The sequence below is a fragment of the Piliocolobus tephrosceles genome, chromosome 7 (genome assembly GCF_002776525.5).
Source record: "Piliocolobus tephrosceles isolate RC106 chromosome 7, ASM277652v3, whole genome shotgun sequence".
NCBI classification, from domain to species: domain Eukaryota; kingdom Metazoa; phylum Chordata; class Mammalia; order Primates; family Cercopithecidae; genus Piliocolobus; species Piliocolobus tephrosceles.
The window spans coordinates 36,904,655-36,918,080 of NC_045440.1; the positions used below are offsets into that span (position 1 = coordinate 36,904,655).

Consider the following 13,426-nt stretch of genomic DNA (forward strand, 5'->3'; position numbering starts at 1 on the left):
CTTTAGGACGCGACATCAGGGTTTCATTTCATGGGAGGATCTGGGTGCATTTTAGTTAAAAGAAGTGATGTCATCACATCCCTGCCGAAAAAAGGAAAAAGAACCCACTCTGGGCTGACATACCAAGTCCTGGGCAGGGAAGTCTGGACAGACACCTGGGTCCCCCCCTGGCTTTTCTACCAGCTAGCTCTGTGACTCTGAGACCGTTGTGTCAGTTTTCTCTGCCACAGTTCCTCCCTCTGCAAAATGAAGGGCTTGAAATGCAGGATTCTAAGATTGTGGCCATATCTGACTCTGATAACAACCCCATGAGCCTGAAGAATTCAGCACTGCTGCTCCATAGGGGGTTTCAGCAGGAAGCAGGCACAGATGGCTTTCTCTGGAACGTGTTCAGAAATGTGGTGTGTGATGTACGGTGTGAATGAAGCGTGGTGCCCTTTAAACACAGCTTCCCCCTGGGAGTGCTCTGAGCTCCTCGGGTTCTCTGGCTCTCACTCACATTCCACTGTCACTCTGGGCACAGGCAGCCCTCACGTGCTTGTGCACTGAGCACACACACACCCCGCCCCGACTGACACACAGTTGGTGACTCACAACTGACACAATCATTACACACATGGGATGACTCAGCGGGGACGCTCACACACATGGGCTCACGCTCACCATGACGTGTAGAAGTGGCTGTGCCCACAGCGTCAGGCACCCCCACAGCAGCCTTGGTGGAGGCTCTCACCAGCGGCGTCTGCAAATGATTTGCATTCTTGGCTCTTTGGAACTGCCTGTTCTTTGTCTTTCTGTTCACTGCTCAACCCTTTCCTTCCCTTCTGTCCCAAACTTGGCTGGTTTTACTCTCTTGCTCCCAAGCTCCTGAGCCAGCTTTCTGGACTGGCTCAGGCAGTCTCTAAGGCTCCTGCCAACTCCGAGGCTGCTTCTAATAAACTCCTCAGCTGGGAGGAGTCCCTTCCTTAGAGGGTCTCATTCGCTCCCTGACCTGAGCATCTCTTCCTGTCTTCTTCAGGAAGATCTTCAATATCTGTGCCATTGGAGCCAGCGCCTTTCACAAGACAAGGAGCACCCAGAGCCAGTCACATGATAGAAAGTGCTGGCGGCTTCTGGAGTCTCTGAGTCTTCAGTGTCTCTGGGGGTGCCCTTTCTCTTTCTGGCGGCCCAGGCAGATAGAAGTGTTGGGGTTCTTAGAAAATCATCTCTGGGAGTTGAGCAGAACCAGCTGGTTCTGGAGAAGCAGAGAAAAAAGATGCTGCACGTCCCAGCCATAATGGGCGGGGAGGGACCTCCCCCAGAATGGGAAGCAGGGTGGGGAAGCAGCACAGTGGAAAGAGAGGCCTGTGTCCATGGCCGCTGGCTGAGGTCTGATGGGAAGATAGGGGAACACGTCCTGGAGCTGCACTTCCTTACAATTCGTCTTCTGCTTTCAGATTTAAGGTTACTTTGCCTAGAATAACTCCTGTCTTTCCTCTTTTCCTGGGGGAGCCCTCACACAGGAGAGGGCGTGTGGCAGAGTGTGATGGGAAGAGCCCAGGCCAGGGTCAGAGGCGCAGGCGTAAGTCTCTGCTAGTAGCTCTGTGGTCCTGGGCTTGACATTAACTATTTGAGTCTCTGCTTCCTTGACTGTCAGATGTCCTAATAGCACTTTTCCGTATCCTCTGAAAATGTGGCGGCGCGGATCAGGTGAGCTAGCAGATGTGACAGTGCCTGGACAAATTAAAAGTGGCACACAAAAAAGTGAGAATTTGAACAGCAGCACGGAGATGGTGGAGGAGCTGCCCACAGAGGGTCTTTGAGGGAGACCTGAAGATTCCCCTCCTGAACATGGGGTAAAGTCCCTGCTGGAATCCCAAGGCTGGTTCAGGACCTCCTTTGACTCCTGCACCAGAGGCCCAGACAAGTACTTGCTAGGCCCCTGCTTTGGACCCAGCTGTCATTGAGCTGAGTGTTTTCCTGGAGAGAGAAGGGGTCCTTTCCATGTGGATTTTCCCTAAGTATAGATGCTGGCCCAGCAATGCCAAGAACTGAGACACCCTGTGCCTCGCTCTTGGCTGGCTGCTTATAGTTTGAAATGCCCTTTTCGACTCTGACACTTTTAGTCTGGCAATCCTTGAGAGCATTTTTTCCCTCCTACTTGGGTGAGAGCTTTATCTTTGACCTCATTCTAGCCATCTGAAGAACTAGAATCCAGAGGGCATGACCTTGCTTTAGCAGACCCAAGTCTTCGTCTCTCTACCTCAAGCCCTTGCCCTGTGAGTATCCTCAGCTCTCCCTACAACTTCAAATCTGGAAAAGGCACCAGGCACAGTGGCTTATGCCTGTAATCGCAGCACTTTGGGAGGCTGAGGTGGGTGGATCACCTGAGGTCAGGAGTTCGAGACCAGGCTGACCAACATGGTAAAACCCCGTCACTACTGAAAATACAAAAATTAGCCCAGTGTGGTGGCATGTGCCTGTTATCCCAGCTACTCAGGAAGTTGAGGCAGTAGAATCGCTTGAACCCAGGAGGCAGAGGTGCAGTGAGCCAAGATTGCACCACTGGCCTCCAGCCTGGGCGACAGAGCGAGACTCTGTTTCAAAAAAAAAAAAAAAATCTGGGAAAGGCTTCCTCAGCAAACAGACTTACAAAAATTTCCAGTTAGCTCTTTCCTTACAGTTGGTCTGCTGTTTTTGGATTTAAGGTTACTTTGCCAATGTGCCTGGCCTTAACTGTCAGTTAAATATTTAACATACATAGCATGTACATCAGACACGGTTCTAAGCATTTTTCTACAATATTAATTAATTTTCAGAAAACCCTTTATGGGGTAGGCACTCTCATCCCCATTTTGCTGCATAGGACTCCAAGGACAGAGGTTAAATAACATGCCTAAAGTGGGGCAGATTAGCGTACAGTGGCGGGCGTGGAATTCAACCCAGGCCACCTGCCTGGGGAAATTAGCCTGTGACCCCAGCTTTCTTCTGCCCACTGGTGGGCAGTGATTCCAATAGCACCATATGCTACTGATGGTTTTCTTGAAAGCAGCAGGAATTCCTCATCTACTGGCAAGAAGGAGAAATGAAGCAAAGCCAAAGATGTGCCTGATACCTTTGTTCAGACTCAGGTCCACTCCAGCACACCCGCCTGCGTTCTCATTCCTCCGGCTGGTCTCTTCCTTGACTCCTCCAAGAGCTGCATCTACAAGAGAATAGAGCCACTCTTTCCCTAACTGTCTTCTCCCCTCTTCTCTCTCTGGGGGAGTCCTGCAGAGCCATTGTTCTCCCAACCTCAGCTATTGGGCCTCTCTTGGCAAGGACCTAGCGGCGTCTCTTATTTACCCATTAACGATTAAGCTCCAGGCATTTGACATATAAACACAGAAAACTTCAGCATCATTACAGCAAAGATTTCAAAAGATCTTTGGCAGGGAAGGGCTTGATATTTACTTAACAAAAGAATTCCTTACTTCGATTTTAAGAAAGAATTCACAATAGGATTTAACAAGCCAGTTTCTCCAGTAAATTAAAAACATTCTTTTACTCATTCAGAATATGATTTGTGTTTTTAAAAATGTGTCTCACACACAACTTTTCAAGAGAACACTCGCAGCGTTTTCCCTGAGAGCTCTGTTCCCACGTTATCTTCCAGTGTTTCTCATTTGTTGAGATGGTCCCGCACTAAGCAGAGAGAGAGAATAGCTGCGGGGGAGGGGGGGTGTGCCTTAGGATCTAAGATTCCACCCCTAGCGACTCTTTCTTTTGTTTCAAGAGTGACTTCTACAGAAGGGTTTCTTTTATTATACAAGAAAAGTGTTGCTAAGTATATCTTCCATGACTAGAGGTACTTAAGCCAGTCAATTAGAGGACTGGGCCCTTGGGAAGAGGAAGGATGAAGGAAAGAAAGAACACAGGTAGGTTTATTGAGGTAAGAAGGGATAGTCACCCGTTCATTTGTTTGTTTGTTAATAATGACTCATATTCCTACCATTGCCAGACATTTGGAATACAAAGGTAAATAAGATAATAGTATAGTCAAGGATCGGTGCAGCGGCTCACACCTGTAATCCCAGCACTTCGGGAGCCTGAAGGGGGTGGATTACCTGAGGTCAGGAATTTGAGACCAGTCTGACCAACATGGTGAAACCCCGTTTCTACTAAAAATACAAAAAAAAAATTAGCCGGGCATGGCGGATGCCTATGATCCCAGCTACTCGGGAGACTGAGGTAGGAGAATCACTTAATCTGGGAGATGGAGGTTGCGGTGAGCCGAGATCACACCACTGCACTCCAGCCTGGATGACAGAGCAAGACTGTATCAAAAAAAAAAAAAAAAAAAAAGAAAAAGAAAAAGAAAAAAAGAAAGCTACCCACTTGAGCAAGGGTAAAAACTCAGGATGGGGTGCCCAACTAGACATGGGGACAGTGTTGGGGAGGCCACCGCAGAGTTGACAGCAGAGTTTCCAAGGATGAGAAATAATAATGATTTTTAAAAGGGTCGGGTGCAGTAAGTAGCTCATGCCTGTAATCCCAGCACTGTGGGAGGTTGAGGTGGGAGGATCGCTTGAGGCCGGAAGTTCCAGACCAGCCCGGGCAACATAGTGAGACTCCTTTCTACAAAAAATTAAAAAATTAGCTAGGTGTGGTGGCGGGCTCCTGTGGTCCCAGCTACTCAGAGGCTGAGGTGGGAGGATTGCTTGAGCCCAGGAGGTCCAGGCCTCAGTGAGCTCCACTCCAGCCTAGGTGACAGAGAGAGACTGTATCTCAAAAAACAAACAAACAAAAATTAAGAAAAATTCCTAAAACTTGTATTTGCTATGTGCCCAACATTATATAATACTAAACATCTTGCATTTTAATTCATATAATCTTCATAAAAATATAAGGAAAGTGCTACTGCTATCCTTATTTTACAGAAAAGCAACCAGGCTCAGAGAAGTTAGGTAATTTGCTAAAGCCCGCAGATAGTGAGCAGTAGAAATGGGAGAAAAACCCAGGCTTTCCAGCTCCAGAGCTCATGGTTAGTGCTTTTAACCACTATTATATATTTTTTGTATACAGAGGCAATTATTATTTTGACTATGAAATATTTAAAATACCAAGAAGAATGCAAAGAATAACATCATGAAGGTCCATAAATCCACCGTTCATCTCCACTAAATTCCGGTATTTTGCCTTGCTTACTTAATTTTTCTTTTTTTTTTTTTTTTTTGAGACGGAGTCTTGCTCTGTCGCCCAGGCTAGAGTGCAGTGGCCGGATCTCAGCTCACCGCAACCTCTGCCTCCTGGGTTCACGCCATTCTCCTGCCTCAACCTCCCGAGTGGCTGGGACCACAGGCGCCCACCACCTCGCCCGGCTAATTTTTTGTATTTTTAGTAGAGACGGGGTTTCACCGTGTTAGCCAGGAGGGTCTCGATCTCCTGACCTCGTGATCCGCCCGTCTCGGCCTCCCAAAGTGCTGGGATTACAGGCTTGAGCCACCGCGCCCGGCCCTTAATTTTTCTTAAAACGAAAAGAAGTTACGAAAAAAAGATATGATGGAAATCCCCTTGTGTACTGCACCCTGAGACAAAGACTGAATTCGGGTTTCTCTTTTCCAGGCATGTATTTATATTATTAATGCATTAGTAGATGTCTAACAATATGTAATAGTCTTTTGCATGTTTTCAAACTTGTATAAATAGTGTCATTTTTACAGGTTGCTTTACATTCAACATTATATTTTTGAGATTTATCTTTGTTAATTCCACATGATTTTAAGTTCATTTATTTGAAATACCATGTCAGGCTGGGTGCAGCGGCTCGCGCCTGTAATCCCAGCATTTTCGGAGTCTGAGGTGGGTGGATCACTTGAGGCCAGGAGTTAGAGACCAGCCTGGCCAACATGAGGAAATCCTGTCACCACTGAAAATACAAAACTTAGCCGGGCGTGGTGGCGGGTGCTTGTAATCTCAGCTACTCAGGTGGCTGAGAATCTCTTGAACCTGGGAGGCAGAGGTTGCAATGAGCTGAGATCACACCACTGCATTCCAGCCTGGGTGACAGAGTGAGGTTGTCTCAAAAATAAATAAAATAAAATAAAATATCATATCATATCATAAATTGTATTATATATCTTTAAAATACTACTATATAGTATTCCATTCTATGAATAATATACCATGTTTGAATTTCCTAGCTTTTGAAAATATTTTGCTATTACAGACAATGCTGCAATGAACTTTCTTGAGCACATCCTTTTTTGCACTCCTAGGAGAATTTCTTCTTTTTTTGAGATAGGGTCTTGCTCTGTTGCCCAGGCTTGAGTGCAGTATCATGATTGTAGCTCACTGCAGCCTCAAACTTTTGGGCTCAAGCTCCTAAGTAGGTGGGACTACAGGCACACACCACCACTTCTGCCTATATTTTTTTATTAATACTTTTTGTAGAGATGGGGTCTTACTCTATTGCCCAGTCTGGTCTCAAGGTATTCTCCTGCCTTGGCTTCCCACAGCTCTGGGATGACAAGTATGAGACACGATGTCCAGTCTCCTAAGAGAAGTTTTAAAAGGGGCATTGCTGCGGTGAAGGGGAGGCCCATTTTCAGCTTCATCTTGTTAACGTCCACTCCAAAGGGGTTGACCAGTTGTACTTCTACCAGTAGTGTGTGAAAGTCCTATTAATCTATATGTTCCCAAGACTTGCTCTTGTTAATGCTTGGGTCTGAAATAATTTCTTATTGTTATTTTAATTGCATTCACTGATTACTAGGACTGTTGAATACTGTTACAGTTTTTGTTTGTTTCTTATGAAAATGTCCTATTTACTTGTGTCCATTTGATTGATTTGGCCTTTTCTTAATTGATTTTATAAATTTTAAAAATTAACAGTAAAATTGACTTTTTAAAGGAGGGGATATGTATAGCTCTGAGTTATTTTTTTAAATTTTTTTTTTTTTTTGAGATGGAATTTCACTCTTGTCACCTAGGCTGGAGTGCACGATCTCGGCTCACTGCAACCTCGGCCTTCTGGGTTCAAGGGATTCGCCTACCTCAGACTCCTGAGTAGCTGGGATTACAGGTGCATGCCCCCAAGCCGGCTAATTTTTGTACTTTTAGTAGAGACGAGGTTTTTACAAGGCTGGTCTCGAACTCCTGACTTCAGGCAGTCCACCTGTCTCAGCCTCCCAAAGTGCTGGGATTACAGGTGTGAACCACCATGCCCAGCCTAGTTCTGAGTTTTAGCACGTCTAAATTCATGTCACCACTGTAGGAAGCAGGATGCAGAACAATTCTATTACCCCAAGAAATGATCAGAATATTTTAACCATTCATTAAAAATGAATTCAATTTTTTGGCTTTATAGTTTTCAAGAAATTGGTTCATTTTATGTAAGTTATCAAATTTGTATTTGTGTAGACTGTTTGTAGTATTCTCTTATTATTCTTTAAATGTCTGCAGTGTCTGTAGTGATGTCTTCTCTTTTGTTCCAGATACAGGTAACATGTTTCCCTCTCCCCACTTTTTTGGTTAATATGGCTAGAGGATTCTCAATTTTATGGATGTTTTCAAATAAGTAGTTTTGGTTTTATTGATATTCTTCATTGTTTTTGTTTTTAATTTTATTGGTTTCACTCTTATCCTTATTCTTTCATCTTTATTCTTTCCTTCTGATTTTTTTGAGTTTATATTGGTTTTGTTTTTCTAGTTTCTTAATGTGGAAGCTTATAATATTGATTGAAGATTTTTTCTTTTAAGATAAGCATTTAATAATATGTATTTCCCTCTACGCACTGCCTTAACTGCATCCCACAAATTTTATATTATATTTTTCATTCACTTCAAAGTATTTTCTAATTCCCCTTGAAATTTTCTTTTTGAAATATAGATTATTATGTTGTTTAATTTCCAAGTGTTTGGGATTTTTCAGTTATCTTTTTGTTATTGATTGCTAATTTAATTTTATTATGATCTAAGAACATACTTTGTATGATTTCAAGGCTATTGCACTTATTAAGATTTGTTTTATGACCTTGGATATAATCTATCATAGTGAATATTCCATGTGCATTTCAGAAGAATGTATAGTCTGTTCTTGTTGGGTGGGTGTAATGTTCTGTAAATGTCAATTGAATCCAGTTGGTAGATGAAATAGTTCAACTTTTTATATTTGCTGATTTTATGTTGGCTTGTCCTGTTACTGAGAAAGGAGTGTTGAAATCTCTAACTATAATTGTGGACTTGCCTAGTTCTTTCAATTCTATCAGCTTTTGCTGTGTGTATTTTGAAGCTCTTTTGTTAGGTGCGTACACATCTAAAATTGTTATGTGTTCTTGGGGAATGGACTTTGCTTTTTTTGGAGACAGAGTCTTACTCTGTCACCTAGGCTGTAGTGCAGTGGCACGATCTCAGCTCACTGCAACCTCTGCCCCCTGGGTTCAAGCGATTCTCATGCCTCAGCCTCCCGTGTAGCTGTGATTACAGGTGTCTGCCACCACACCAGGCTAATTTTTGTATTTTTAGTAGAGATGGGGTTTAGCCATGTTGGCCAGGCTGGTCTCAAACTCCTGACCTCAGTTCATCCACCTGCATAGGCCTCCCAAAGTGCTGGGATTACAGGTATGAGCCACCACACCTGGCTGACTCTTTTATTTTTTATTTTTATTTTACTTGCTTATTTTTTTGAGACAGACTCTCACGCTGTTGCCCAGGCTGGAGTGCAGTGGTGCGACCTCAGCTCACTGCAACCTCCGCTTCCCGGGTTCAAGCAATTCTTCTGCCTCAGCCTCCCGAGTAGCTGGGATTACCCACATGCACCACCTCGCCTGGCTAATTTTTGTATTTTTAGTAGAGATGGGGTTTCACCATGTTGGCCAGACTGGTCTTGAACTCCTGACCTCAAGTGATCTGCCCACTTTGGCCTCCCAAAGTGCTGGGATTACAGGTGTGAGCCACCGGGCCCCACTGGGCTGACTCTTTTATTATTATGTATTGCCTCTCTTTATCTCTGGAAATTATCTTTGCTCTGAAGTCTCTTTTGTCTAATATTAATATAGGCACTCCAACTTTCTTTTGATTAGTGCTTGCATGGTATATCTTTTCCCATTGTTTTATTTTTAACCTACTTGTATTATAAAATTGTAGATGGTAAATAGTTGGGTCTGTTTTTGTTTGCTTTAAAATCCAATCTGGAGGGGCCGGGTGCGGTGGCTCAAGCCTGTAATCCCAGCACTTTGGGAGGCTGAGACGGGTGGATCACGAGGTCAGGAGATTGAGACCATCCTGGCTAACACGGTGAAACCCCGTCTCTACTAAAAATACAAAAAATTAGCCGGGCGAGGTGGCAGGCGCCTGTAGTCCCAGCTACTCCGGAGGCTGAGGCAGGAGAATGGCGTAAACCCGGGAGGTGGAGCTTGCAGTGAGCTGAGATCTGGCCACTGCACTCCAGCCTGGGCGACAAAGTGAGACCCTGTCTCAAAAAAAAATTTTTTTTAAATAGGTTGTTCCATAATATTATGATATATATACCTAATATTTCACAGTCTACTTAGAATTCATATTTTACCACCCCAGGTGGAATGTAGGAACCTTACCACCACATGGGTTTCTTTACCATCCCCCTTTCTGCTTGTAGTTGTTAACTATATTATATCTACATACATCAAAAACTCTTTAAACCATGAGACAATTTTTTTTTTTTTTTTTTTTTTTTGAGACAGGATCTTGCTCTGCCATCCAGGCTGGAGTGCAGTGGTGCAGTCATGACTCACTGTACTCTCTACCTTTGAGGCTAAAGTGATCCTCCCAACTCAGCCTTCCAAGTAGCTGGGATTTAACAGGTATGCACCACCAAACCCAGCTAATTAAAACATTTTTTTTTGTAGAGACGGTCTCACTATGTTGCCCACGCTTGTCTCAAACTCCTAGGCTCAAGTGATTCTTAGCCTCCCAAAGTTCTGGGAATAAAGGTGTGAGCCACTGTGCTTGGCCATGATACAAGTTTTTAAATTTTATTTTTAATTATTATAGGTACATAGTAGTTGTATATATTTATGGAGTACTTTTTTTTTTTTTTTTTTTTTTTTGTAGAGATATGGTCTTGCTCTGTTGCCCAGGCTGAAGTACAGTGGCATGATCATAGCTGACTGCAGCCTTAAACTTCTGGGCTTCAGTGATCCTCCTGCCTCAGCCTTCCAAGTACCTGGGAAAACAGGCTCACGCTATCATACCAGGCTGGCTAAGTTTTAACATTTTTTGTAGAGACAGTGTGTCACTATGTTGTCCAGGCAGGTCTTGAACTTCTGGCCTAAAGTGATCCCCCTGCCTTGGCCTCCTAAGGTGCTGAGATTACAGGCATGAACCACTGTGCCCAGCCTACATGTGACGTTTTCATACAGGCTACATATAATGATCAAATCAGAGTAAATGGGGTATTCATCCTCTCAAGACGTTATCATTTCTTTTTGTTAGAAACTTTCCAATTTCACTCTTTTAGTTATTTAAGAATATACAATAAATTATTGTTAACTAGAGTCACCCTATTGTGCTACCAAATACTTGATCTTATTCATTCTATCCAACTGTATTTTTGTACCCATTAACCATCTCTGCTTTATCTTCCATTTCCCATTATCCTTTCATCCTCTATCTCCATTTGTTCATTTTTTTTTTCTTTTTTTAACCTCTCATATATGAGACCATGGGGTATTTGTCTTTCTGTGCCTGGCTTATTTCACTTAACATATTGTCTCCCAGTTTCATCCATGTTGTTGAAAATGACAAGATTTCTTTTTTTTTTTTTGGAGACAGAGTCTTGCTCTGTCTCCCAGACTGGAATGCAGTGGTACAATCTCGGCTCACTGCAACCTCCGCCTCCCAGGTCAAGTGATTCTCCTGCTTCAGTCTCCTGAGTAGCTGGGATTACAGGCGCCAGCTGCCACGCCCGGCTAATTTTTGTATTTTTAGTAGAGATAGGGTTTCACCATCTTGGCCGGGCTGGTCTTGAACTCCTGACCTCGTGATCCATCCACCTCGGCCTCCCAAAGTGCTGGGATTACAGACGTAAGCCACCGCGCCCGGCCTAAGATTTCACTGTTTATTGCTGAATAATATTCAATTGTATATATGTGCCATAGTTTTTTTCTCTGTTGCCCAGGTTGGAGTGCTGTGGCATGATCTTGATTTACTGCAACCTCCGCCTTCAAGGTTAAAGCGATTCTCCTGCCTCAGCCTCCTGAGTAGCTGGGACTATAGGCATGCGCCACCATGCCCAGCTAATTTTTGTATTTTTAGTAGAGGCGGGGTTTCACCATATTGGCCCGCTGGTGTCGAACTCCTGACCTCAAGTGATCCTCCCTCCTTAGCCTCCCAAAGTGCTGGGATTACAGGCATGAGCCACCATGCCCAGCCCACATTTTCTTTATCTATTCATCTGTTGGTGGACATTTAATTTGCATCCATATTTGGCTATTGTGAGTAGTGCTGCAATAACCATGGGAGTGCAGGTATCTCTTCAATATACTGGCTTCGTGTCTTTTGGATAGATACTCAACAATAAGATTGCTGAATCATATGGTAGCTCTACTTTCAGGTTTTTGAGGAGCCTCCATACCATTCTCTAGGGTGGCTGTACTAGTTTACATTTCTACTAACAGCGTAGGAGGGTTCCCCTCTCTCCATGTCCTTGCCAGCATTCATTATTGCCTGTCTTTTGGATAAAAGCCATTTTAACTGGGGTGAGATGATATCTCATTGTAGTTTTGATTTGCAATTCTCTGATGATTAGTGATGTTGAGCATTTTTTCTTATGCCTGTTGGCCATACATTTGAAAGTGTCTATTCATATCTTTAGCTCATTCTAAAACTGGATTGTTTTTCTCCAGTACAGTTGTTTGAGCTCCTTATATATTCTGGTTATTAATTATTTTTCAGAATGGGTAGTTTGCAAATATTTTCTCTCATTCTGTGGGTTGCTTCTTCACTTAGTTTCCTTTGCTCTTCACTGTTTCCTTTGCTGTGCAGAAACTTTTTAGCTTGATGTGATCCCACTTGTCCATTTTTGCTTTGGTTGTCTGTGCTTTCAAGGTCTCACGGTACAATTTTTGCTTTCAATTGTCATATGTAGGGGCAGAGGGAAAGCTTCCCTTTTGTTCTCTCTAAAGATTTGCTAAAGTCCGGGTGCAGTGGCTCACGCCTGTAATCCTAGCACTTTGGGAGGCTGAGGTGAGTGGATTGCCTGAGCTCAGGAGTTCAAGACCAGCCTGAGCAACACAGGGAAACCCTGTCTACTAAAATACAAAAAAATTAGCCGAGTGTGGCAACATGCAACTGTAATCCCAACTACTTAGGAGGCTGAGACAGGAGGATCTCTTGAACCTGGGAGGCGGCGGTTGCAGTGAGCTGAGATTGCGCCACTGCATTCCAGTCTGGGCGACAAAGCGAGACTCCATATCAAAAAAATAATAATAATAAAATAAAATAAAGATTTGCTAAAATGACTGACAATACACAGATTAGTAGGAGAAAAAGGCATATAAATTCATTAACATACAAAAACACGGGAGCAATATTATATATGAGACCCAAAGAAGGGCCAGATGATTGAGGCTTATATATCCTCTTCACAGGGAAGAGGGAGATGGGGAAAATGTAGGGGTTGTTAATAATTTTTAGGGGAAATGAATGGGCCCAGGAGGCTCAGACATTATCTTGTAAATGATTCTCCTAGGAAACTAAATGATGCCAGCAAGTTACTGGAAGGTGAGGGGTGAAACTTAACTTGGTAGATAAAGCTTCCCAGGTTATCTCTTGGCGCTGCCTCAGAGGACTAGCTGAAGAGTCATCTGACTTTAGTCTCGATTCTTCTCTGACGGTTAATCTTTTCTGATTATTTGATGAGATTCCTAGGAAGGGGATCTTAGGACAATTGCATTTCTTTTGGAAAGCAGTTTCCTTAGTCAGATAAGGAAATTCTAGGGGAAGTCTCTAGGGGGATAGAGACTCTAGAAGTCTCTAGAAGTCTCTAGGCAGAGAGACCAGGCCAGAAAAGCCTTAATTCTGAGGTAGCTTCTAAGTCCTTTCTATTTTAGTTCAAAGTGTTCAGCATACCAAAGCGCCATACTTCTGAGGTATTGTTTTCTGAGTCCCAACATATACATATTTTAAAGAATTTAAGATAAAACTAGTCTACTATATTTAACTAGATTTTTACCATTTTTGTTTCTCTGTCTTCATTCTTGATGTTCTAAATTTCTTTCTTTTTTTTTTTTTTTTGAGACGGAGTCTTGCTCTGTTGCCCCAGCTGGAGTGCAGTGGCTAGATCTCAGCTCACTGCAAGCTCCCCTTCCCGGGTTTACACCATTCTCCTGGCTCAGCCTCCCGAGTAGCTGGGACTACAGGCGCCCGCCACGTCGCCCGGCTAGTTTTTTGTTTGTTTGTTTGTTTGTTTGTTTTTTTGAGACGGAGT

At 43.5% G+C, this 13,426-nt stretch overlaps 1 protein-coding gene across 1 annotated transcript in view; it reads right to left on the reverse strand.

Annotated features, from left to right (window-relative positions):
- Window positions 1–639: 639 nt before the first annotated feature.
- C7H8orf86 (chromosome 7 C8orf86 homolog) overlaps window positions 640–13,426 on the reverse strand; it is a 37,139-nt gene continuing 24,352 nt past the window's right edge. The window contains 1 exon segment of the mRNA XM_031935834.1: window positions 640–974. Coding sequence (XP_031791694.1) covers window positions 640–974 — 335 coding nt within the window.